Below are 26,034 nucleotides of genomic sequence, written 5' to 3'. Positions count from 1 at the left end.
AAATTTAATTCATAGTCTGAAAGAGAGTTTAAGAAAGTTAAGTCTGTTGACTTTTTTCTTGTGTTAACTTTGGCTTGGTTTACAGTAATGGTAAATCAATTGGAATTGATCTGCATTTTAATGAACCAATATTGATTCTGAAAATCCAACATCAGTCTTTTAGTCTATGCTGTTTTCTGTTGACGAATGTACAACAATTTCACTTTTACCCTCATGTCGTTCCTAAAGACCTTCATTCATCAAAACTATTGCTGAACCACTGATGTCACATGGACTATTTTATCGATGTTCTTACTACCTTTCTGGGCCCTGAACATGTCAGTTTTATTGCGGTCTATGCAGAAAGTAATTCAGAAAGCTCTAGGATTTCATCAAAAATATCTTAATTTGTGTTCTGAAGATGAACAAATGTCTTATGGGTTTGGAATAGCATATGAGGGTGAGTAATTACATTTACATTTAATAGATGCTTGTATTCAAAGCGACTTGCAAATTAGGAGAACAAAAGAAGCAATCAGAGGAACGAGAGAGCAACCATGCTGTGATAACTCTCAGTTAGTCTAGCACAATACACATAGCTATTTTTTATAGAATAGAATAGAATAGAATAGAATAGAATAGAATAGAATAGAATAGAATAGAATAAGTAAGTGCTATTATAAGTTTGGCAGGTTTTGGTTAAAAAGATGTGTCTTCAGATTTATTTATTTATTTAAATGGCCAAAGACTCAGGTTTTCAAATTGAGAAAGGGAGGTCATTCCATCAGCTGGGCACAGTCCAGCAAAAGGTCTATGATAGTGATTTTGTGCCTCTTTGGGATGGCACCACACGGCATCGTTCACTTGCAGGAGGCAAGCTTCTGGAAGATGCATAGGTTTGAGTTTACAGTTTAGGTATAGTTTGAGTTTAGGTATATTGGTGCAGTGCCAGATGTTGTCTTGTAGGCAAACATCAGTACCTCGAATTTTATGCAAATTTTATTTAAATATTTAAATATATAAATATTTAAATTGCGCCCTTCAGCGCTTTTATAAGTGCTAACTTCACGTAAGAACCAAACGGAGCAGTTATAAGCACAATATGATTGAAGTGCATGAGCGGTGCGTGGATCACCGTATACTCTGAGTATGTTCACCACCGCGCAAGAGAAGTGTGATAAGATTTGTGCAAGCCATTCTTATCCCAAAGCTGATGGTCAAATATGTGATCTATTTGAATTATTTAGAGAAACAGACACTTTAAAATGCTATGGAGAAAGTTGAACAGAACCAGGGGCGTGGTATCTAACAAAGGCAAATAAACTAAAAAAAAAAAACTGATCTTGAATCAGCACATGTATTAAAATCTTTTTAAAACTCTCATGACCTCCTTTCCTAGAATTTATCACGTTTTATTGTAGGCGTATTTAAAATGGAGTATATATGTTGTAGAATTTATATTAGATAATCTGTTACGAGAATAGATTTTTCCCTATAGGTTTATATTACAAATGTGGCGTATTGTAGCTATTGGTCCTAAACGTGCAGGCGGTTGTTTCTTGATAACAAATGCTATATTGATTCATTTTAAAAATGTCATTATTGGCCTGGTAATGATTAATAGGCTAGTCTTATTACAACAAATGCTACGGTTAAGAACTATGGGCTTCAGATATTCCAAAAGATGGCATAGATTAAATCATTAAGAGCCTGATGGACTGTTAAGGAGTAAGAAATAAACCATATCAGTATAAGAAAAGTTAAGTTAGATTGACTTCCCATGGCATGTTGAATTTGAACAATTCTGTGACTAAATAATATAAAATACATTAAATATATCTTTATATCCTGTTATCTATATGTAAACAAGTAATTGTTAACCATGATGTTAGTTTCTTGCACTGATTTTGCATAGATGTTAGCACAAAACACCATTTCACAAAAATAAATATATAAGCAAACAAATAAATAAGCCTTATGAGTGAGCAAGACCCGGGACTCTACTAAAACGGTTCACACTTTAAAGGAGTCATGACCCACAATTTTCACTTTTCCACGAGAATCAATGTATGTTATGATTGCCTAACGATTATACACTGGCTGGGAAGCCGATATTTAAAAGTGAAGCGTTTGTTTACCTCAGGGTTTGTAAAATAGCCCACGTGCTATTGCTATTGTGTCTGTCACTAGACAAATAAACGAAAGACTGGAGGTGAAGTAATTATTTATGTTCCCTGTAAACGGACTGCAAAAACGGACTTTTGACTGCATTATAATGATTTCTTAATTCAGAATATGATCAAGATTGCGTAGGTTGATGTGTTCGGGGAATTTGCCAGTTAATAGTAACATTTAAAGCCCCTTAAATGAACGAAATGACTCGAAAAACAACAAGAGAGTTTGAACAAGAGAGTCTGGCGTTGCCAGATTGGGTGTTTTTCCGCTACATATTAAGGCCGGTTTACGGTGGGTTTTAGGTGGGTTTTCGCCTAGAAGGCTTTATAGAAATCTGGCATCCTACTGAACGAAGTTAAACTGAGAGAGAGCGTGGCGTTCACAGACACCAGAATGAACGACTTCACAGTAACGTTCATCAGGCAGTAATGCGGTACGTTCAGTTCAGTCCAAAACATGAACGAGTTCATGAATTATCGTTCAATGAACGCGTCCAGGCACAACTCTGGCGGGAGTATTAGCTTCGAGGTATGGGGAATGGCTGCTAACGTACTTTGCAAAAAACAAATGACTGAGATCATCATGAATTCGGTTATTGTTTATTTATTGCCTAACGCTTACATGAGGCCCCGTCTAGTTTGTGTGTGTGTGTGCTCACGTCTTATATTTGTGTGTGTGTGCTGTGCTCACGTCTCATATGAGTAACTTTATGTGCGTAGATAGTTCATATACATGTATGTGTGACTAGTACTTAGTATATATGCAAGCGTGTTTCATATGTGTGCGTGAATGAAGTTTGATTTAAGCCCTAAACGGCGCCTCATACTTATACACTGGCCGGGAAGCCGGTCGCGTTCATTCACAACTTGCGCCATGATGTCAGTTTGTAATGATATGCTAAAGTGTTACCTGCGGTGTCAACCCCCCCTCCTTCCTGCAACCAATCAACGTGCCCCTCATTTGCATTATTATAATGACCGTCCACGACAGCCAAAATATCGCATCAGATCTCGCGAGACAATAATGCCTACAGAGATAAGGGTCTGAGGAGCTCTGTGTTTATTTTTTTTCCACTTTTCTTTTTTAGAAGGGCCTGAAAGACTATAATACAGCAGTAGGTATCCAAGGTAATATGAGGGTATGACTCCTTTAATGTAGAAACCAAAACAACGTCCTAGGTCAGAACAGTTGTTAATTTTGCTGTGGTAGTATGTCGTTTTAGCAGTGGAGACATTTGCAGAGAAGGAGGAGAGGAGTGACTGATAAACACTAACGTCGGCCGAGTTATTTGATTTGCGCCATTTCTTCTCTGCAGCCCTGAGTCTAGAGCGAGGTTCATGGAGAACATCGGACAGCCAGAGGGCAGAGGGGGTAGTACGTTCTGGTCTTCCTCCACGAGTGCCATCTTAGTGCCTTGTTTATTTAAAAGTGCTCTTTCCCTTTATACCTAACCAAAAAGACATATGTGTTGACTGTGAAACACAGTAGACTTTAATAATATGCATATATGGTGTAATTACTACATTTACGTGTCACTGCAAATGAGGAATGTGAACCTGGCACATGCTCCGAGTGTGCATGAGTGCACGGTCTCCAGGAGAGCGCGCGAGTGCTGAATGGTTAAACACGGGCAAGAATTAAAAAGTAATGCAATTTATAAACTTTAATAACGATGTGACACTGCCTCAATTGTGCAAGTGACAATTCCTGTGTCACCTGTGCAGATTGCTTATAGATAGATGCGATGTGTGGTGATTTGAAGTAATTTGCATATTTTGAGAAAGGAAGAGAGAGCGCGATTCACTCCCACTGTTTGTGAAGTTACTTCTCACACAAGGTTTTCAAATTACTTTATAAGTTATTTAATATAGAATTATAGCATCATAATTTTTTCACCTGCACCTCAAGCATTTTTCTGCTGCACATCATGCCAAACCTCTCACTGCAGGTGCATCATCAGCTTGATATCGTTTTTTTGAGATCAGCCTTTTTAGAGACCGCTGATCAACCCCAAAGCGAATTTTATTTTCTTGATTTTTAACATGCTGCCTCGTACATTTATAAGGGTTTGAGTTTTGAACAAAATTACTGTGAAAGATAACACAAATATAGATGTGATCACTGATCATGTTTGAATTAGAATAGGCCAGATGGCTCAGACCAAGTCTAATCACTGCTTCACACCTCACACAAAGCTATCTGTTTCACACACGGGACAAAATGGATCCGTTTCACATTTATACCACATTTGCACTGATTGTCTGGCATAACTTAAAAAAAAAGCTGCACTTTAGTGGATAAGACGAGTTTTCCCCCCTGCATCATTAAGTGAAATGAAGAAAAAAATCAGATCTAACCTAATAAATAACTTTATCCTATATACAATAATGAAAGGTTTTAATCTAAATAACAAGGAGTGATGTGTGTAAATGACTCACAGCCGATGATGAGGTATCTGCAGAAGAGCCAGCCTGAAATGAGTGGTTCTTTAGGTGAGCGTGGGGGTCTGGACATGATGTCCAGGTCAGGGGGGTTGAAGCCGAGAGCAGTAGCTGGGAAACCATCCGTCACCAGATTGACCCACAGCAACTGGACTGGGATCAGAGCCTCGGGCATTCCCAAAGCAGCGGTGAGGAAAATACTGAGAGACAAAGAGAAAAAATACAATGCTTAAAATGCAAATTTTGCAGATGAAATCCAGTCATCCATTCAATGGGAATCTGTGTAATTGGGAATCTGAGCTAAGTGGACATGGTGATGAAAAAAAAATATGAGATGGAAGGAAAAAAATTTTGTGCTCTTTGTTTTGAATATTTTCTTTTGCCAATGTAATTTCATGAAAGTGAAAGATTTCCTTGGCACATATTTCACAGCCTTCTGGATATATTTTCAGAAAAGATGCCACAGAGAGTGATGTCATCTTTCAACTGTTGCAGTGTCTGCAGAAATTTTGCTTGCTCAAAGTATAGTGTGACCTTGGCTTTACATTGATATTTGTCTGTACATACCAGACTACCTCTCCAATGTTAGAAGAAATGAGGTAACGGATGAACTGTTTCATGTTGTTGTAAATGGCACGGCCCTCCTCCACTGCAGCTACGATGGTTGAAAAGTTATCGTCTGCCAAGATCATCTCTGAAGCAGATTTAGCCACAGCCGTGCCTGAGCCCATAGCAATGCCAATCTCAGCCTTCTTCAAAGCTGGGGCATCATTCACACCATCGCCCGTCTGGACAGAAAACACAAGCGTTCATTCATTTGAGTTTTTTGCACTTTCGCGTCTTATGTCTAGTAACACTTACCATCGCTGTGATATCACTGAGGCTTTGCAAATATTCTACAATGCGGCTCTTGTGCGTTGGCTCGACGCGGGCGAAACAGCGGGCGGTGCGGCAGGCCTCTCGCTGCAGGTGGGGAGGCAGCTCATCAAACTCCCGTCCTGTGAGGCCGCTGCCATACGGCCCACCTTCAGCCTCCTCTTCCTCCTGTTCAGTAATGATGCCCACTCGACGACAGATAGACAGGGCAGTGCCCTTATTGTCACCTAGATAAACCAACACAGGAAGAAGACCTTAGATTGACATTCACATGCATATTTGTTTGTGTTTACCCTGCCCATGCACAATTAGATAATAGATTTGGAATCTTGTATTTGGAATTATATTTGTCACTGAGATTGAGCTTTGAGATTTCATCATTTATTCACCCTCATGCAGTGTTGGAGAAGTTACTTTTAAAAGTAATGCATTTCAATATTGCGTTGCTCCATAAAAAAGTAACTAACTGCGTTACTTACTGAAGTTACTTTTTATTGAAAGTAATGCATTACATTGCTTTTGCATTACTTTTTGTTCCCTTGGCCTGGGTTTGTTTATTGCTTTTTTAAACTAAAGTTCTATTTTGGCAATTGGAAAGGTTCTTAAGACTTTGGTTAATCTACAAAACAGAAGACATTTTTAATGGTTCTTAAAGGTTTCTATTTCTCCTTTGAACCAAAACCAAAATTTAGAACAGAAGATCCAAAAACAACATTTTTTGCCTATTATAATATTAATAGGACAGTTAGTTGACAGGAAGCAAAGTGGGAAAAAGCAAGGGGGAGCATGATTGGGAAAGGTTCACAAGACGGGACGAGGCATGTTGGTTTGGAATGACATGAGGGTCGGTAAATGATGGCTGAACTTTTATTTTTGGGTGAATTTTCCCTTTCCAATCACTTCTATCTGTGTGTTTAACCCACCTGTGATCATAATGACCCGTATACCAGCCTGTCTGCACATACGCACTGCATTCAGCACTTCCTTCCTGGGTGGATCTAACATTCCCACACAACCTACGAATGTCAAGTCCGACTGTGAGAGACAAAAAAAAGTGTTCAAGTTATAGCACTCAAATATATTTATATATTTTTTTACTTCATGTACAATTAATTTCATATTAATTTGTCCTAAACTTATTCTCATAATTTCAGATTATTTATTGCACAAAGTTGCTCACCTCATATTCTTTGAAGGCTGCAGAGTTCTCTAAGTTCAGGGTTCGAGGGTCAGGGGGTGAATCTCTAGTTGCCATGGCAAGGCAGCGAAGTGTATCACGTCCCGAGCCCCACTCTCTTACTGTGCTTAAGAGCTGCTCCCTTAGGTCAGAGGTCAGTGGTACCCGTGTACCACCTCCTACCCGTATCCAGCGGCAACGCTCCAGCACACTCTCTGGTGCCCCCTATGAAGATGAATAGTGAGGAAAGTGAGGGTAAAATTCAAGAATCAAAAACCAATTAAAAGTTGTAATAGGAATTAAAATCCACAGCATCAAGAGATAAATTGCATGTAGAATTGTAGATGGATGAGAAATGATAATGTTACAAAAAATTATGCTTATAAATGCTGTTTTTTTTTCAACTATACATCAAATAATCCAGAAACAAATGCATCACTATTTCCTCAAAATTATTAAGCTTCACTGAAAAATCTGATAAAATCAGCATATTAGAATGATCCATATTAGAATGATCAGGATCATGTAACACAGCTGAATAAATAAATACATAAATAATAAATAAATAATAATTTATCTATCTATATACTGTATATATTTATATATATATAGAGAGAGAAAGAGAGAGAGAGAGAGAGAGAGAGAGAGAACGAAGATGTCCAAGTAAAGTGGAACTGGGAATCACAATCGTCACATTCCTAAAAATTCCCTTCTATAATTTTGAGCTCATGCGACACTTTAAAAGTTTTCTTTATTTAAAAGAAAAATAATGTTTTAAATATAGGCTGCTGAATGTCCACATGTTATATAATATATTTTCCAACATTTGCTCTTGACAGAAAAATACCAAGTCAAAACTATATATATGCGCCATGTGTGCTATTCTCCAGTCATTACAAGTTTCTGTTTTTTTAAATCACATACCTGTTGAGGGCATTGCACATCTCTATAGTGACCAGCACAGACAGCGCCATAGTCATGGGGTATGGAGACTCGAACATAGTTTTTGTATTAGTCTATTTTGTTTAAAGATGTAGTTACAGTTTTATACAGTGATCCTCCAACAAAAATGCTAAATGAAAGGAATGGAAAAGAGAAAGCTTTAAAGAAAGATGAAAACCAGACCTTGACAAACATCTTGGCACCTGAAGCAGAGCGAGTGAGTTTGTTTGGAGAGCAGAAAACAGACATGGACTTCCTGTCTCGAGAAAACTCCAGAGTCAGCTCTTTCCTCATTAACTGCTTTATGACCTGAGAGAAGACGCAAGTGAAGTGTGTAAGGAAGTACATTCTAGATGGTTTCTTTAACTCACTCATCATTAATGACAGTAATTTCACAAGCAGCAGTAAAAAAAAGCCACCAAATAATATAAATATAATATATAAATATAAATATAAATATAAAAATAATTTATTAGATCCACACAGAATCTGCACTTTTTTCCAATTTTCTTTGCTGCTGATCCAGTGATAAAATCCAGTGTTGTGTTTTCAGTTCCTTGAGGGTGAAGTTTTACAAACAATAAAAAAGCAACTTTTCTCTATCTGTAAAAAATGTATCAGGCAAAAATGTGCATTCATCTACTCTTGACAAACAAACTATACAGAATAAAGAGAATATATTAAAGTGCATTTGTGTTGAAATCTGTTGTGCCAGAGTAGCTGACAAATAGAATACAATCAAATTATTAATAAATAAAAATACTAATAATATAGTTAAAGGGTTATAGATTTATATGTATTAATTATACATCATACACACACACACACACACACACACACACACACATATATATTTATATATATATATATATATATATATATATATATATATATATATATAGTGTAAATTTAAAATAATATAATAATACATTAATAAAATACATTCATAATCATCTTATAATATAGAATAAATAATACAGTTAGAAATTTTTTTTAAAATAGTTCTATGTGTAATATACCATATCATACTCTTGTCACTAAGTGGAGATTATGTGTTGGCCAACATATTACTATATAAACACTCACTGAACAGCAGGCAGTGGCTCTTTCAGCAGGCGAGAGGCCTCTCAGGTCTGTGTCAAACACGTTCATCTTCTCCACCAGACAACAGAGAGCCGTCTCAGTCGCTTCTCCCACTTTCTCATACACACCTTTATTCTGAGAGGAAATGCAGAGAAAATTAGTTTTCTACAGCTTCATAATGACAGAGAGAATATGTATAGATGTGCACACACACCTCGCTGTAATCCAGCGAAGAGTCGTTACACAGGGCACAGATAGAGGCCATTTCCACCAGCCCTTCATACTGACTGCAGCGTACCATTACACCATCCTTATATCTGAAACAGAGACAAAAAGAGGATGGCAGGCATTGGAGGAGGACAGCAAATAGATAATTCAGGACTGAAAATAGAAAAAATAATGGGTAAAGTGAGAAAAAGAGATCGATTAGGAATAGACATTTTTTTTCAAGAAAGGCATCCCATAAATGTTTAGGCAAACCACAGGTTAGTTCAGAAGAGATTCCTGTGAGTTTGTGTGTATGTGCGTGTAGTTAGATGTGAAATAAACTCACACTTCTCCTTCAGGGGCGTAAGTAGATCCAGTTACTGTAAATTCGTTCAGTAAACAACTCTCACCTCCCACGATGTCCACAATAAACATCTGCACCCAGACAAACACACATGCACAGCCATGCATGCACAGACACACACACACAATTAGTAAGTTTGATCCGTGGTTTTCAAGCATCATTCCATGTTATTAATCTTCTAGCTATCATAGAATGATAAAATCCCACAATGCATCTGTTAGAATAATTATACACTATTAGAAATTATTATTATAAGTACATAATTTAGAATAACTTAAGTATTAGAGTAAAACTGTGGCTCTGGACACAAGTCTCTCTCACCCTGCAGACTGACATCTGGTTGGTTGTAAGAGTGCCTGTTTTGTCAGAGCAGATGACAGAGGTACAGCCAAGTGTCTCTACTGATGGGAGGGAACGGACTATAGCATTTTTGCGGGCCATGCGGCGTGTGCCAAGCGCCAGGCATGTGGTAATGACAGCAGGAAGACCTGTGAGAAAGAACAAAGACATCAGTGAGTAAGTTATGGGAAAAGATAGAGGAGTGGAGCACAGTAAAATGTACTATTGTACAATGAAATATTAAACAACATTTCTCTAAATCCTTTCATTTTTAAAGAAAATCAAACTTTGGCAAACAGCGCGTGTAAATTTAAATGCTGTATATTTATTTATATGAAATTGAATTTTCAGGAAGCTTTATAACAGTAGGTTTCTATTGTGCACTTCTTTCTAATTTACTATGAAATATTTAAATAAGTGAATATAAATGTTTTTTTTTTAGCATTTGCTTTTTTAAAAATATTTTGCTTTGCTAAAAGCAGCACTCAATTTGAAAGTAAAATTTGATGTTCATGGTTACAAGAATTATCCAAAATGCATCTGACCTTTTGTACAAAAGAGTTCACATAATCATGTCACAAATTTGATTAATGGATCCTTTTCACAGATATGATGTGTTTCCAGTTATTTCGCTGAATACTAGATAATAGCTATTGCTGTGTCAGGGTTACTATAGTTAAAACTTAAACCATAAAACACATGTTTGTTACTTGAAATGGCACAAGGAATGTCAGGACCATGTACGAGTCAGGAAAGAGGCAGCAGCCAAGATGAGGAACAACAACCTGACCTTGTTAGGCATCAGTGAAGCATGATGGACCCAAGCTGGACAGAGACGACTGATGACAGGAGAGCTGTTGCTGACTGTACTCAGGGCATGAAGACAGTGATGCACCCCACACACAAGAAGTAGGCTTAATGTTGTCCAAACAAGTGCAGAGGGCTCTGATTGGATGGGAGACGCATGGCCCCAGGATCATCTCAGCATCTTTCCGTGCAATGCTCCAACGAGCAACAGTGAAGAGGAGGATAAAGATCAGTTCTACAGACTGCAGAAGATCCTTTAGACCTATACAGACAAGGATGTCACCATCCTCATGGGATATATCAATGCCAAGTTTGGGTCAGACAAAACTGGATACGATCAAGTCATGGGCACCCATGCCCTGGGAGTGATGAACTGTCACACTGTCTAGTCTCTGTTTCCCTGGGTGTCCACTAGTGGGCTCACTTCCCCTTAGGCACTTCACCGTAGGCACTAGAATTCCTCTAATCTTGTCCTGTCATCACAGTAATTGCACTCCTGTTAATTGCACCAGGTGCAGTCACTTTATTGTCATTAGCCTCCCTATAAATGCCAGTCTTTTCCTGTTGTTTGTATGGAGTCCTTACCCTTCATGTTTCCAGCATTCTCGTTCCCCGAGATTCTTCCCATTCTGCTCGTCTTCCGAGTCCTCCCGTTTTTCCGAGTTCCCTTTCCTGTCCCTTTTCCTTTGTTTATTTTGGACTGTCTTTTTGGTTTTGACCTTGGCTGTGTTTGACTACGATTTGGATTACCCTTGATTGAATAAATACCTGCATTTGGATCTGCAATCTCCCTGTGTCTCTCTGGTGCACGAACGTCACATGAACGAGAATGTGGACCTGTGTGCACTCAACAACCTGGTCATTGGAGGTAGCATCTTTCCAAACAAGTGGATCCACAATGTATATGGACATCACTATACAGCACGAATCAGATCAACCACATTTGCATTAACAAGTAATTCAGAAGATCCCTGCAGGACGTTAGAGTAAGAAGTGGAGCAGATGGTGTCTGAGCATCACTTGGTGGTTTCAATACTGAAACTGAAGCTGAAGAGAAACCAGACAGATGCTTCAGACAGAAGAGTGAAGTACAACGTCAGCCTTCTTAAAGACCCCATGACAAGAGAACAGTTTGGACGGGCACTGGAAAATAAGTTCAATGTGCTTCAGGACCTTTTCGAAGAGGAAAATAATGTGATCAACAGGTGGCAGAAAGTGAAAGAGACCCTAAGATCAACACGCCAAGAAGTAGTGGGGTTAAAGAAACACTTGGAGTGGATCACAGCAGAGTCCTTGACCAAGATGGAAGACAGGAAGAGGAAGAAGGAAACAGTCAACAACCGCAGGACTAGAGTAGCAAAGGCCAAGGCTCAAGAAGAATATGCAGAAGGTCACAGAGTAGTGAAGAGGAGTATTAGGAAGGACAAGAAAGAATACGTGGACAGACTAGTGGCTGAAGTGAAGCAGGCAGCATACAGCATACAGTGGCAACATAAAACAGCTGTATGATACCACCAAGCGACTCTCTGGAAGGTTAAGCAAGCCGGAAAAAAACAGTTAGAGACAAGCAGGGCAATGCCATCAATAGCTTAGACTAGCAGATGAAAAGATGGGCTGAACATTTTGAGAAACCCAGTAACTCCGAAACCCCAGACATCGAAGCTGACTAGGGACGAGATCAGGAAGGCCATTACCATGATGAAGTACGGGAAGGCAGCTGGACAAGACTACATCCCATCAGAGGTGCTAAAAGCGAACCTGGATGTGTCAGTGGAGATGCTATAACCACTCTTTGAAAGGATCTGGGAGGAAGAAGATATACCAGCAGACTGAATGAAAGGTTCCATTATTAAGCTTCCCAAGAAAGGTGACCTCAGCAACTATGACAACTACAGGGGTATCACACTACTATCTGTGCCAGGAAAGGTCTTCAACCGGGTCCTTCTAGAGAGGATGAAGAACATCATCGACCCACAGCTGTGAGATGAACAGGCAGGCTTCTGGTAAAACAGATCCTGCACGGACCAGATTGCAAAACTCTGCATAAATGTTCAGCAGTCACTAGAATGGAACTCCCCACTGTACATCAACTTCGACTACGAGAAAGCATTAGACAGACAGCGTGGACCGAGAGACCCTCTGGAAGCTCCTTAGATTCTACAGAATCCCAGCAAAAATGGTCAACCTAATCAGGAACTCCTACGATGGCATGTCCTGCAGGGGGATCCATGGAGGACAGCTTACCAACAGCTTCCAGGTGTGAACCAGATACCGTCAAGGATGCTTGTTGTTGCCGATCCTCTTCCTTCTTTCCATTGACTGTAAAATGAAGTCGTCCACCGGTGGACGCAGGAAGGGGATCCAGTGGACCTTGTGGAAACAGCTAGATGACTTGGTATTTGTCAACAATCTTGCCCTCCTTTCACATAGCCAACAACAGATTCAAGATAAGATAAACATTGTGGCATTAATTTCATCACAAGTTGGCCTTGACATCCACAAAGACAAGACCAAGATTCAGAAGGTCAGTACCATCAGTACAGAGCCAATTGCTCTAAACAGAATTCCCCTGAATGAAGTGCAGTCCTTTACCTACCTGTGTAGCATCATAGACCAACAGGGCAGCACAGATGCAGACATTGAGGCAAGGACTGGCAAAGCAAGAGCAGCCTTCACATCAACACAAGAAATCACCAGCCAGGCACTTAGGAGGATCCCCCAGGGAAATCAGAGGAGAGGCTGTCCAAGAAAAACCTGCCAGCGTGACCTTGAAACTGACACCACAAAGATGGGTTATACCTGGCGACAGCTAGAGAGAATGGCCCAGGACAGAGGACTCTGGAGATTTGTTGTTGACAGCCCATATGACGGGCAGTAAGTAAGTAACTGAAATAATTAAAACTAAAACTGGACTAAAACTTTTTTTTTTTACTTTTGCTATTGGAGTAAATGGGAAGACAGAAATTATATTGTTTGCAGTATATTTATAAACTTTTATTTGTTGCTCTGTTTACCATTATAGAAGTTTACCCAATTAAGTTTACCCAACCAATTTCCACTTCCAAGAACCATGAAAGTGTAAAGGGTCCATAAAAAACAAAAACAAAATTAATCTTTTTCTAACTTTACATTTTCAAAAACCTAAAATATTCTGTTCTGTAGGTTTTTTACAATTTAAGATTGTCAAAATGTTTTCAGACATCTGGAACCCAACATATAGCATTCCCGAGAAAAGGAGATTTAAATAATTTGGCTATAGCAAAGATAATAAAATAGGTTAATATTTGCGCACCCTCAGGGATGGCGGCTACAGCCAGTGCCACTGCGATCTTAAAGTAGTACACAGCTCCACGCAGCCAGCTGCCTCCGTGCACTGGGTCACTGAAGTGACCGATGTTAATACCCCAAACCGCCACACAGATCACTGTGATCACCTTCAGACAGAAAGAGAAAGAGAAAGAGAAAGAAAGAGAAAGAATGACTCACATTCAAACAGTTACTTCTGACCCAACCTCTGGAGCTCGACAATGCTGACAAATTGCTGAAGAGTGCATGCTAAATGTTACGTAGCAAATTAGAGGATCTGTCAATGAAATACTGTAAATGTATTTTTACATTTGCATTGTATTTTTTGGTTCATTTATTTAACAAAGGCTGTTTTTGGAGTTGCATACATATTAGATTAGATAAGAATACATTCACTTCAATTGTTATTGGGCAAAGTACAAGTACACAGCAAATAAAATACAGTTATATGATATGAGGAATAGATGCCAAGAGAAAAGTTAAATGCAAATGAAAAAGAACAAAAATAAGAGAGGGTGCAGATACAGTGATAATGATGTATAAATGGCAGATGACAATTATAGCGTAAATGGCAATGTGTATACAGGTGCTGGTCATATAATTAGAATATCATCAAAAAGTTGATTTATTTCACTAATTCCATTCAAAAAGTGAAACTTGTATATTATATTCATTCATTACACACAGACTGATATATTTCAAATGTTTATTTCTTTTAATTTTGATGATTATGACTGACAACTAAGAAAATTCCAAATTCAGTATCTCAGAAAATTAGAATATGGTGAAAAAGGTTCAATATTAAAGACACCTGGTGCCACACTCTATTCAGCTAATTAACTCAAAACACCTGCAAAGCCTTTAAATGGACTCTCAGTCTAGTTCTGTAGGCTACACAATCATGGGGAAGACTGCTGACTTGACAGTTGTCCAAAAGACGACCATTGACACCTTGCACAAGGAGGGCAAGACACAAAAGGTCATTGCAAAAGAGTGTAAAGTTGTAAAGGTGGTGTAAGTTTCCACAGTCAGTGATGGTTTGGGGTGCCATGTCATCTGCTGGTGTTGGTCCACTGTGTTTTCTGAGGTCCAAGGTCAACGCAGCCCTATACCAGGAAGTTTTAGAGCACTTCATGCTTCCTGCTGCTGACCAACCTTATGGAGATGCAGATTTCATTTTCCATCAGGACTTGGCACCTGCACACAGTGCCAAAGCTACCAACAAAATCTTGTTTAAGGACCATGGTATCCCTGTTCTTAATTGGCCAGCAAACTCGCCTGACCTTAACCCCATAGAAAATCTATGTGGCATTGTGAAGAGGAAGATGCGATATGCCAGACCCAAGAATGCAGAAGAGCTGAAGGCCACTATCAGAGCAACCTGGGCTCTCATAACACCTGAGCAGTGCCACAGACTGATCGACTGCAGTAATTCAGGCAAAACGAGCCCCAACTAAGTATTGAGTGCTGTACATGCTCATACTTTTCATGTTCATACTTTTCAGTTGGCCAAGATTAAAAAAAATCCTTTCTTTGTATTGGTCAAATTTTCTGAGATACTGAATTTTGGATTTTCCTTAGTTGTCAGTTATAATCATCAAAATTTAAAGAAATAAACATTTGAAATATATCAGTCTGTGTGAATATAATATACAAGTTTCACTTTTTGAATGGAATTAGTGAAATAAATCAACTTTTTGATGATATTCTAATTATATGACCAGCACCTGTAAATATAATTGCTGCAGTGAGTTCATGAGTAGCAAAAATTGCAAAAAGGACCAAAATAGTAAAGATAATGAGGTACAACAATGAGGTACAAAAATGGCAAATTACCATCGCAGTGCAAATTATATGCTCTAAAAAAATCAAGTATAGCAAGAAAAAGCTAAATTATGCAAACGGCAGAATATGGAATATGACACAGATTTTGTGTGTGATTTTTTAATCTTTTGGAATATATACTGCACAGTATATATTAAAGAGCCAACTAGTTTTTTAAAAGTCATATGCACATGCAATATTCAATTTATGATAAAATGTTGCATATTTCAAAAATAAATAAGATTATTTTGTAATTTAATCACATTTTGTTTAAACAAATCAAGGAAAATTGTAAATCACACTTCCATTCATCAAACTTGAAATGGAGATTCACATTGAGCACAGTGCTCTGCTTCATACTGCACATTGTTTTCATACCGAAAATTTCCATAATGTGCAAAATAAAAAAGAGAGAGCACAGATAATTGAGATTCCTACCTTAGAGAGTTGCTCTCCAAACTGGTCTAGTTTCTGCTGCAGAGGGGTTCTCTCTGGATCGGTGGCTGCCATCTCATCTCTGATCTTCCCGATCTCTGTATGCACACCTGTGGCCACAACAACACCTATCGCTCGCCCTGCTGCAATGTTTGTCCCCTACACAAACACATATTCACAAGTGGATCAGATGAACTGCATATAGAGTAATTACTATGAGCATAATTGAATTTCCAGGATGGATTAACATCACCTACAGTACTCATAACAAACTTAGGAATTAAGAAATTGAATAAAATGAACAAATGAATAAAATGTTATTGGCCAGATGGACAGGAATTGTGACATAATACATTATTTAAAACGCTATTTATAAATGACAAGTAATTTAATTCAGATCTAATCAGTGCTAGACGTACTGAAAGAGAAAGTATCTTTTTACCTCAACTTTTAATTCAGGTGAAAATGTACCAACTTTAGAAATCTATGGGCAATATATTCCTGACTTTAAGCTATGAAAATGAAATAATAAATAACAAATAACATCATATATGTTTGATAAAGTTTCACAGCACTTAGTAGGTACTTTTTTAACACCTACCATTGTCCGCTGAGACAAAAAGTTAATTTTGGAGCCTAGATGTGTGATATTTAAAGTCATGTCATGGTAACACTTTATTTTACAGTGTACTTACCCAAAAAACTACTGTAATATATTATGAGGTAACTTCATGGGTTAAGATTAGATTCAGGGGTAGGTTCAGGGTTAGAACCAAGTTATTACCCAGTTATTATAATTATTACAATACATACATAAGTAAGCACAAGTAGAACAGGACTGTAAAATAAAGTGCTTCCCATTTCATTCATTGTTTTGCTTTTCATTTTGGATGGGTCCTCCAAGTCACTGTTTATGTTCCTGTCCTTACATGGCCAGACATCTATTAGAGTTTCTCAGCAGGACAGAAGTAATGGAGGCTTTAGTGTGCGTGTGTGGGTGTGGGGGTGGAGTCTTTGAGGCTGGTACTCTGTGGTCATTATCCATCTGAGAGCTCAAAGCCTCAGTCTATAGCCATGTGGGAGCAAACAATATGAGTGATGTTTTATTCAACACACAGACTCAACTGCCAGACATAATCCACTACAGTACAAAAACCATCATACACATCCACATTCACATCTGAGTTTTATACAGTGCCTAATCACCAAAGGTATCAAAAACAAAACTTGAAATTCATAAAGAATAGCTGTAGATGGACAGATAACTAACATAATCACTCCAGATAATCTTACCGAAAAGAGCATGTTTTTCTTATCCTGGTTGACGGCACGGGGGTCAGGCACTGGGTCTGTGTGTTTCAGGACGGATACAGACTCCCCCGTCAGGATGGACTGGTCCACTCTCAGAGTAGTAGAGCGTATGGAGGTTAGTCGGATGTCTGCTGGGACTTTATCACCAACTGGAGAAAAGCAGATGCGAAAAAGATAAACTCGTGTCATTTTTTTTATCAGGCATGTTATGCGATTAGAACAGTAAAGGTATCAAAGATATACATATTTTTTACAGAAATGCAACCAATGTAATTAGCACAAATGAGAAAGGGTTTAGGTAATGTATAAGAACATACTTTTGATGTATTAAAGCACTTTTGAGCAACAGACAGACTTTTTTTCTATTTAACTATCATCCTCTCCTTTTTTTTCAAATGAAATATATTTTTGGAACCACTTATGATAAAATGATGATGTTTGTTGAAAAAGTTTCAAACTGCAATAATAATTAAGGTAAGAAATTGTATTATTTCATTAGACTGCATCAAAAATAATTTCAAATAGTCTGTGCCGACAGACTTTTGGGAAACGCCGACATATAACGCCGACCATTGTGCTTCGGGTGTCCCGAGTTCAAACCCCGGCCCATGGACCTTTCCCGATCCCCACCAAACTTTTCTCCTACTTCGCTTCCTGTCACTACACTAGCCTATCTAAATAAAGGCAAAAATGCCCACCCTCCCCGAAAAAAAAAAAACCTTTTAGAAAACTTTATTTTTATATTTAATATTTATATATATATATTATTGACTGTGCTCTGATGTGTTAATTACATAAAAAATGACCCCTGTAGCATTTCTGCAACACTCAGAAAAAAAGCAGTCTATACTGGGATATTTTTCTATCACTAAATGTTGGGAATTGAAGAGGAAAAAAGGTATTTAATTGCTTTAAATAACTACTGTCCTTTTGCTACAGTGGGACTCTGAGGTTTAGACTACAATACTGCTGATTAGCACCCCATACTTTACAATCTATCTTTAGAAACCAATGTCAGTCAAGATACAGATCGACGCAAAAAAGATGTCAACCTTATTTTTATTCATTAGCTTTGGAACTCTTAGAATGGAACTTTGAGTGGAGGGCCAAGAAAATTCTGAGACTGTGTTTTAACCGTTTCTTTCAAATCTGATACTAAAGACCACAAAAACTTCAAAAATTGGTTCAAATAAAAATACATCATGTATTATCAGAATAAAAATTTGAGTGAATGACTGAATTAAAAGACGTTTAGATTGTCATTGTCATTTATTTGATTAGTGGCATCATTTTATTTATTTTAATCCATTTAAGATCCTCCCTGTGACCCTACATAGGAGGGGAAAAGATAGATGGATGGATGAGATGGATACTCAGATTTTCACAGTATATGTACATGTATGTAAATGAATAAAAGATTTATTTTGAAGAGAACAAATGATAATTGCAAATGCAGCTACAAAGGAGAGTCAAATTAGGTTGATTGCCAATTAGCAGCAAGCATCAACTATAAATGGATTCAGACGATTAAGACTTTGATGTGAGTTTTCAAAGCAACAAGAGGCAACTAACAGTGTTCCAAAGATGCCAAGTGCTACAGTTGCAGGTGCAGAATGCAGCACATTTAATGCGTCCAGGGAAAAGGCCTATAAAAATAACATGCGCAAATAAATATGGAAAAACTTCACTTACGCAAAAGGAACTGTGGCTGCAAGTCACAGCTCACCAACGATAATAATAGGACAGTTCAATGCATAACTGGCCTAAAGCCCAAGCATAATTTCAGAAATGTAAACAGTATTTAAAACAAACCTCATAAACAAGGAAATTCTGACAGTAGCATTTTATTAATGCAAAAGGGTAAATAACCTGTTTAAAGAATCTAAAACCTTGTTCACTAAAAAAAGTAAAATGAGAAATTTTTCATAAATATATGGTGGGGACCTGTGATGTTTTGGGCAGCAGTCTCACGGGAGTCATTACTTCAGATAATCAATGTGCCTAGTTTTTGGAAAGAATCCACCTATGCCAAACATGAATTTAACAATACTTTACATAACTGTGGGAACAGCTGGCTATTTTCTTGAGAAATGCATTTGAGACAGACTGTGCTAGGCAGTTTTGACTGGCTTTTACAAACAATCAGAACACAGCCATCTCTATTCAGCAATGTCCTAAAATTATCTCCAGACATCTCCTTTGAGAGTGGACCTCTCTTTTTTTCTTTATGGAAACACTTACCACATCTATTTTATTTTCTCTAACTTTTACTCCAGCCTCTTAGAAACGAATTATAAAAGGCAACTGGGACATAAATGAAACACATCAGCGTACAGATGAACAAACTAAAAATAAATGTTTCATTATATACATTTTAATTTGGCAAATTTAAAAAAAAAGTGATGTAGAAATCTAGTTCTCATTCTTACCAGCCACCTCCACAATGTCTCCAGGCACAATCTCCCTGGCTCTGACCCTCTGAACACTCTTCCTGTCCTGTCTGTACACCTTCCCCATTTCAGGTTCATATTGTTTTAGGGCTTCAATGGCATTTTCTGCATTACGCTCCTACAAAATCATACACACAGTGAGTTGTAATTTCTAGCAAATCACCCTGCATTATCGTCTCATCCACAGGCTTCATATATTTTATATTAACATATTTAAGAGGTATTTAACAATTTACACAGGCTTTACCTGCCACACTCCTACAATGGCATTGGCAATAAGAATGAGGAGAATGACAAATGGCTCTACAAAGGCTGTGATTGTTCCTTCCCCTTCCTCAAACCAGGCCAGAGTCTGAAAGACAGAGAGAGAACAATGTAATGCAAAACATGGGCAATATGAATTTTTCTCAAAGCAATAGAATGTAAACCATGTTACCATGGAAATGTTACACCAGATTCAGAACAACTGCATAAACATACATTTCCATTTAAAAATCTAAATGATTCTAAATAAGGCTTTCAGTTGGTTCTAACTTTTATCTTAAATCTAGTGCAAACATATTTTTGTGTGAACATTTGTTTATGCAAAGCTTGTGACAGCAAACCAGGCTTTTATTTGTAACTCTGTGCAAGAATTAAACTAATGATAACTAAAGCATTATTTTAGTTAGTATGTATTCTTAAAATAAGGATAATACAGATTTGAATTTACATGCATTTAAAATATATATATATTTTTTAAAAAAGGGTAAAGAAAATATGTTGGCCAAAATTAGCTATTAGAATTGCATAAATAATGCCAATTAATGGGTTTGAATGGGCATTAATGTTTTTCTTCTATTTTTTATTGAATACTGAAATATATATATATATATATATATATATATATATATATATATATATATATATATATATATATATATATATTATTATTATTTTTTTAATAACATGATAGTCTAAATATGAAATTAAAAACTACGCCAACAGGTGGCAGCAGGTCAAGTGAGTAATTCAATGATCCATTCAACCAATTCACCAATGACTGATTCATTCAAAAACAAAGCAAGTGACTGTCTTTATGAACAGCTCACTGAATCATCAGCTCACTCAAATTGTTCAGCAAAAACAGACAATTTGTTTTTCAGCAGTACTGAAAATATTGTGTCAGTAAACACAATATTAACTTATTGTTTATTGAATTGTTCCCTAAAATCAATTTGCAATTATACAGATATTTGAGATGGATGGATAGATATTTGGCAGTAGTATTTGTGGATGAATGGAGATTGCTAGAGTTTTGTAGAATTAATGCATATGTGTTTGGTATCTATAAAAGTGAAAAGCTTGTGCTATTGTCCTGTGGCAGCACTAATCTTGTGTAGAGAGTAAACAGAGTCTTTGATTTATACTTACAAAGGAAATACAGGCAGCAAGGAGGAGAATCCGAACTAGCAGATCCTCAAACTGCTCCAGAACAAGTCCCCATAGTGACTTACCTGTAAACACAACAAAAAATGATAAAGACCTACGGTGGTCACAAAGTTTTCAACATCACTTTCCATTAAGTGAAAAAGAACCCTCAGAAAACTAAAACCTGGAACATGTAAACCTTGTTACCATGGAAAAAAACATTACAAATACATCTTTAACATTCAATCAAGATCTATTCAGCTACAAACAGAGTGCAAACCTCATCCAACCTCCTCAAGGGAGTCTAATAATAACTAATTATATAGACAACCAGCATCTCCCATGCAACAAAGGTAAGCTCAGAGAGACTTTTAACTTAGAGAATATGATGAAAGATCTGCTAATAATTACACAAACCCAAGGGAGCAGCTCACCTTCTTCTGCAGGTAACTCTGTGGCACAGGTTATAGCAAAGTAAAATGGGCAGAAGATAAAATATAAAGGTTAAATTAAATCTCATCATGACATTTTCTATTGTTAATAATGCTCAAAACAGTTGTGGAAGATATGTAGTACCATTGGGGCCCCATCTTTCTCTGCTCTTCCTTAATTGCTCAGAGCTCAGTCCCGTTGTCTCGTTGACACCGAAATATCCCAGCACCTCCTCAACCGTCTTTGTATGGGCATTGTCCATCCCTGCAAGGAAATAATAGATCTCAAAATCTAACTAGATCATCATTCACTCAGCCTTACCTGAAAATGACAACCTTCCCATGTAAAAAATAATAGTCGCAGTCACTGTCCACTTTGACTGCATGAACACAAGAAACAATGAAAGTGATTTCTGTCAGGTTTGGACCAACATGAGGGATTCAAAATGTCATAATTTAATTTTTATCTGAATAATAGCTTTCAATTTCAAACAAGGCTCAATTACTAGCGGGAACTTTCGATATTTAAAAAAAAACACAGTATCCTAACGTAAACGTAACGTAACTCGTAACAGTAAACACCTGTGCGCACCTGCTGTGTATCTATGATTAACGGTAAGTTACCTGCCTGAATGAAAGACCCAGGATATTATATTTTCCGGAAACTCTATTAAGACGCGAAACTACCTGTTATTACTGTGCGTTACCTGCAGGTTTAGTTATAACGATGACTTTCTGAATAGAACCATTCAGGATAATATTTAACTCTATAGGTTTCACACATAAATATCCGAGGCTAAACGTTTCGGTTCATTTTATGCCAATGATGATGTAAATGTAAATAATAGCGAGTGATTACAAGCTGTGAATTGTGTATCTTTCTGTCAAGTTTGGCTTACAGCTGACTGGGCAAAATACACGCACACAGCGCTGATCAGATTCCCTCTTAATGACTGATCCTGCAGGCACTGTGATCGATAACTTCCCAATATTCTACTGTATTATCAGACACAGCATGATGCCGACAACACCTTACTCACCAGTTTAACTGTAACGTTAATTCAGTCCTCTGCAAACCAATAACTTCCGTTACACCAAACCGATTTGCTAAACCGCGAGAAGAGAGAATATATCCCAGTTAAACCCCAATGCGGTGTGTGCTGTTGTAGATCGATCTGCTGATGAAATCCAGTCGGACGGAGAGGCAGAGATCGCACTGCAGCGCTGCTCAAGGCAAGTGATGATTTTCTGCTTTGCGTTTTCCTTCTGATTTCAGCATGATCCGGAATATTATACAAAAATAATTTACTGTGGGATGAATGATTGATTTTTTTTTTTGTAAATTTTCGACGCTGACAAGTCTTCCTGAATGTACCGGTAGTATTTAAAATGGCCAAGCCGATGCTATAATCCACCGCTACCTCCTTTCCACATAACCGTCGCTTTATTTAATACTAGGTCACTGAGCGACATTATTACAGTAGGCGCTTCAGTCGCAGTATCGAAGGGCAACGCTGCAGCCAATGAGCGATCAAAACATCATCCGGACGGATGGAGTGGACAAATCAGCTTCGTTCATCTACTGATAGTCCCGCCTACTCGTTCTTACTGCAGGAGGGCGGGGCTTCCATCCACACTGTGGCTTTCTGTTTAACCAGTGACCGTTGCGTGCGACAGTAAACGCCATATGATTTATATTTACATAAACCACTCAGGCTACGTGAATGTTAAATGTCGCTGTTGTGAACCAATGAGAAACAGCTCTAACCGAAGAGCCGGGACAACGTCGCTTGGGTCAATAAATCCAACCCCTCTCCCCGCATCAATCTGTCACTCAAGGGAGGCTGATGACGCGCTCGCTGGTGAATACTAGGGCCATACGAATGAGGTCGATATGCAGAGCCAGCAAATTTGGTCCAATCCATAATCCACGTCGACGTGAAAATATTATAATGAATTCTAGCCAAACACACAGGTTGATGGGTGGAAGGGGATCTGACCTATTGCAGTGATTGCAATAATTATCTGCCCCCTAATTTATATCATTCTCGAGAGGGACTGTTGTAATTCCTGCATGCATATGTTACATATACATATATGTATATTGTAAAAGCAATTTTAACAGATAGAAGTGCAAAAAAATAAATTCCAATTGTCTATTGAGTGATCAATAACATCTGACTTCGATTTTTACTTCACAGATACGTTATTGACCACTCAATAGACAATTGCATTTTTTTTTGCACTTCTAGCTGTTAAAATGGCTTTTACAGTAAGTGTTATTTATATATGTGTGATTGATATATATAAAACTTTTGTTAATTAGGAAATATTGCAGCACACAGCACAGGGGATCTTTAGATCTATAAAAGCAATTGGGCCTATAGAATTATAATAAAACCTAAAACATTTTTATGTAGCATGCCCACTTTCAATTACATATAAATAATTTGAAAAGCATCGGTAAAAGTGATCATTATTAACCGATCTGTTAAACAATAATGCTTTAGCAAAATTGTTTGGGATCCACTTAAATATTTGAGGTTTACCAAATGCTGCTAAAATATTGTCAGATAGGCCTTTTAACTTTCAATTTGTGGTTTAAGATTATAAGGTACTTACAAAATTTAAATGTAACACAAATGTATAAAAAGTGACAGAATATACTAAAAAGATAAAAAAATATATAATAAAGAGAATAAATAAAAAAGGCATATAAGGATATGTGTGATTGATATTATGCATATAGAACAGGTGCACATAGAGTAAACCATGACTCAACAATAACTTTTGAGTATAAAATGTTTAATAAAATGTAGTGTAATAAACAACAAAGCAAACATATTATCAAACACTACAAAATTATTTCTTCTTTTCTCATCTTTTTTTCAGAGGGGATAGTCACGCCAGAGACTGAAACAGAGAAAGAAAATGAGCATTACAGTAAAAGGGAGAGAAAGAGAAGGAGAGAGTATAGAAGTGAATATCATTAATACCTCTGTGTGTACTCTGGGTCAGTGCTCTCCTTAAGGAAAATGTCTTTAATCTCCTGCGGGGGATTCAGCCCATGCAGTGCTGCCCTCTCCCATCTCTGCAGTCGACTGATCCCTGACACACACACACACACACACACACACTATTATATATTATTTTTATCTTGAAAAGAATTCAAGAACTCAAAGTGACATGGCTGATACATTTCAGGATTATTTTGCTTTACAGACTACAGAAACGAAAAAAAATACTGACATAATTGTACACATAGAGATCGGTTAGTAAAATTATTAATGCACCTGTGCATGGTCCGAATTTATAGTCCAGATCAAACTTCTTCAGTTCTTGTAGATCTTTTTCTCTTTCACTCAGTTGTGGGGGCTCAGGCTCTGATAAGTTATAACATTGTTATAAATGCTGCTGCATCACTGGGGCATCACTGGAGCATTTGCATGCTCTAAATAATTTGCACACTTTATGAATATCATGACATATTGCAGATCTCTGCTTTCACTGAAATATGCACATGCAGATACACAAACAGAAACAAACATCCTGTCCCACCTGCTATTGGCGGTGGAGGAGACTTTTCTCTCTTGCCCCCTCTCCTTGCCTTCTTCACAACTTTGAAGGTATCGGTTATGAGGCCACGCTTAGGTGTCATATCTGAAAATAAAGAAAGATTAGTTAACAATGAAAAAAAAAATTGTAAACTGAAGTCATACAGGGATCTATCATGATGATAAGTCTAAATCATTAATCTTCAGCTCATTCATCAAGTATGTTGTAAATGCATATTGTTATTGTATACACAACACTTGTGTTTGATACATTGTAAATAGGAAACATCGCAGCAACGCACAGTAAAGTATCTTTATTCAAAGATGCTCACATATGCAGCAAAGTAGCCCAAAAACAATTCATTTTGTGTAGAATAAGAAAAAAAAAACATTAAAATGACCAGTAAAGGCAATTTTTATTAATCGATCGATCGAACAACACTGCTTCCGACTGGACTAAAGCTTTTGCAAAATTGCACGTGTATCCCCTTACATATATATTAAATTCACGTAATACCTGAATGCTGCTAGGATGTTGTCGTACGATCAATTACTTGCCAATGTTGACAGCAGTCTTCATCAATAAAGTCTTTTAAATTCTCGCCTTTGTGGCTCGATCGTTTGCAAAACTAACATTCGATGGGAAGGGCGGGGCTACGCACGGAGCGTGATGGCGTCACGGCGAACAATACTTCTTCGCTGCGCTCCTCAAATCTACGCACACGGGACTCGGCCTCGATCCTCTCGCGAATAACAGTAATGCTGATTCAAATATCTCACATATTTAATTTCATATTCCATAAACGTGTTCGAAATAAACTAGTTACGTTAGAAATTTACTGTCAATTTTAAAATCTGTCGTTCGTCACAAAAACAGAAAAACACCAGCCGCTACTGAAAGCCAGAATATGATAGCTTCGCTA

The 26,034-nt window shown here is 37.6% G+C and overlaps 2 protein-coding genes across 4 annotated transcripts in view; both read right to left on the bottom strand.

Annotated features, from left to right (window-relative positions):
• Positions 1-23,201, bottom strand: part of LOC132143841 (sarcoplasmic/endoplasmic reticulum calcium ATPase 2-like) — a 29,514-nt gene extending 6,313 nt beyond the window's left edge. Inside the window, exons 1-19 of one of the 3 annotated variants that reach the window (XM_059554419.1) lie at positions 23,037-23,201; positions 21,703-21,822; positions 21,561-21,578; positions 21,130-21,212; positions 19,964-20,068; positions 19,696-19,834; positions 17,249-17,415; positions 15,959-16,114; positions 13,683-13,824; positions 9,566-9,732; positions 9,227-9,315; positions 8,888-8,990; positions 8,677-8,808; positions 7,774-7,899; positions 6,652-6,873; positions 6,395-6,506; positions 5,457-5,698; positions 5,163-5,383; positions 4,593-4,795 (exon numbers count right to left, since the gene is read on the bottom strand). In XM_059554419.1, coding sequence (XP_059410402.1) covers positions 4,593-4,795; positions 5,163-5,383; positions 5,457-5,698; positions 6,395-6,506; positions 6,652-6,873; positions 7,774-7,899; positions 8,677-8,808; positions 8,888-8,990; positions 9,227-9,315; positions 9,566-9,732; positions 13,683-13,824; positions 15,959-16,114; positions 17,249-17,415; positions 19,696-19,834; positions 19,964-20,068; positions 21,130-21,212; positions 21,561-21,578; positions 21,703-21,820 — 2,545 coding nt within the window. In that variant the 5' untranslated portion in view covers positions 21,821-21,822; positions 23,037-23,201. The other 2 variants (XM_059554418.1, XM_059554421.1) reach the window with 2 other exon arrangements.
• A 1,140-nt stretch (positions 23,202-24,341) lies between these two features.
• LOC132143133 (DNA polymerase delta subunit 4-like) lies at positions 24,342-25,785 on the bottom strand. Its single transcript, XM_059553280.1, has 5 exons — positions 25,629-25,785; positions 25,116-25,217; positions 24,851-24,940; positions 24,554-24,665; positions 24,342-24,470 (listed from the first exon to the last, which is right to left on the bottom strand). The coding sequence occupies exons 2-5, from the start codon at positions 25,213-25,215 to the stop codon at positions 24,446-24,448; spliced, it is 327 nt and encodes a 108-aa protein (XP_059409263.1). The 5' UTR covers positions 25,216-25,217; positions 25,629-25,785; the 3' UTR covers positions 24,342-24,445.
• Positions 25,786-26,034: the final 249 nt, after the last annotated feature.

The sequence above is a fragment of the Carassius carassius genome, chromosome 7 (genome assembly GCF_963082965.1).
Source record: "Carassius carassius chromosome 7, fCarCar2.1, whole genome shotgun sequence".
Lineage (NCBI taxonomy): Eukaryota > Metazoa > Chordata > Actinopteri > Cypriniformes > Cyprinidae > Carassius > Carassius carassius.
The sequence above is the reverse complement of the archived record's forward strand: the minus strand, read 5'-3'. Positions and strand labels throughout refer to the sequence as shown.

Coding starts and splice junctions, on each gene's coding strand:
- LOC132143133 (XM_059553280.1), bottom strand. CDS start 25,215: ATGACACCTAAGCGTGGCCTCATAACCGATACCTTCAAAGTTGTGAAG. Junction 24,941..25,115: donor TCCTCCACCGCCAATAGCAG/GTGGGACAGGAT, acceptor ATAACTTATCAG/AGCCTGAGCCCCCACAACTG. Junction 24,666..24,850: donor TAAATTCGGACCATGCACAG/GTGCATTAATAA, acceptor TGTGTGTGTCAG/GGATCAGTCGACTGCAGAGA.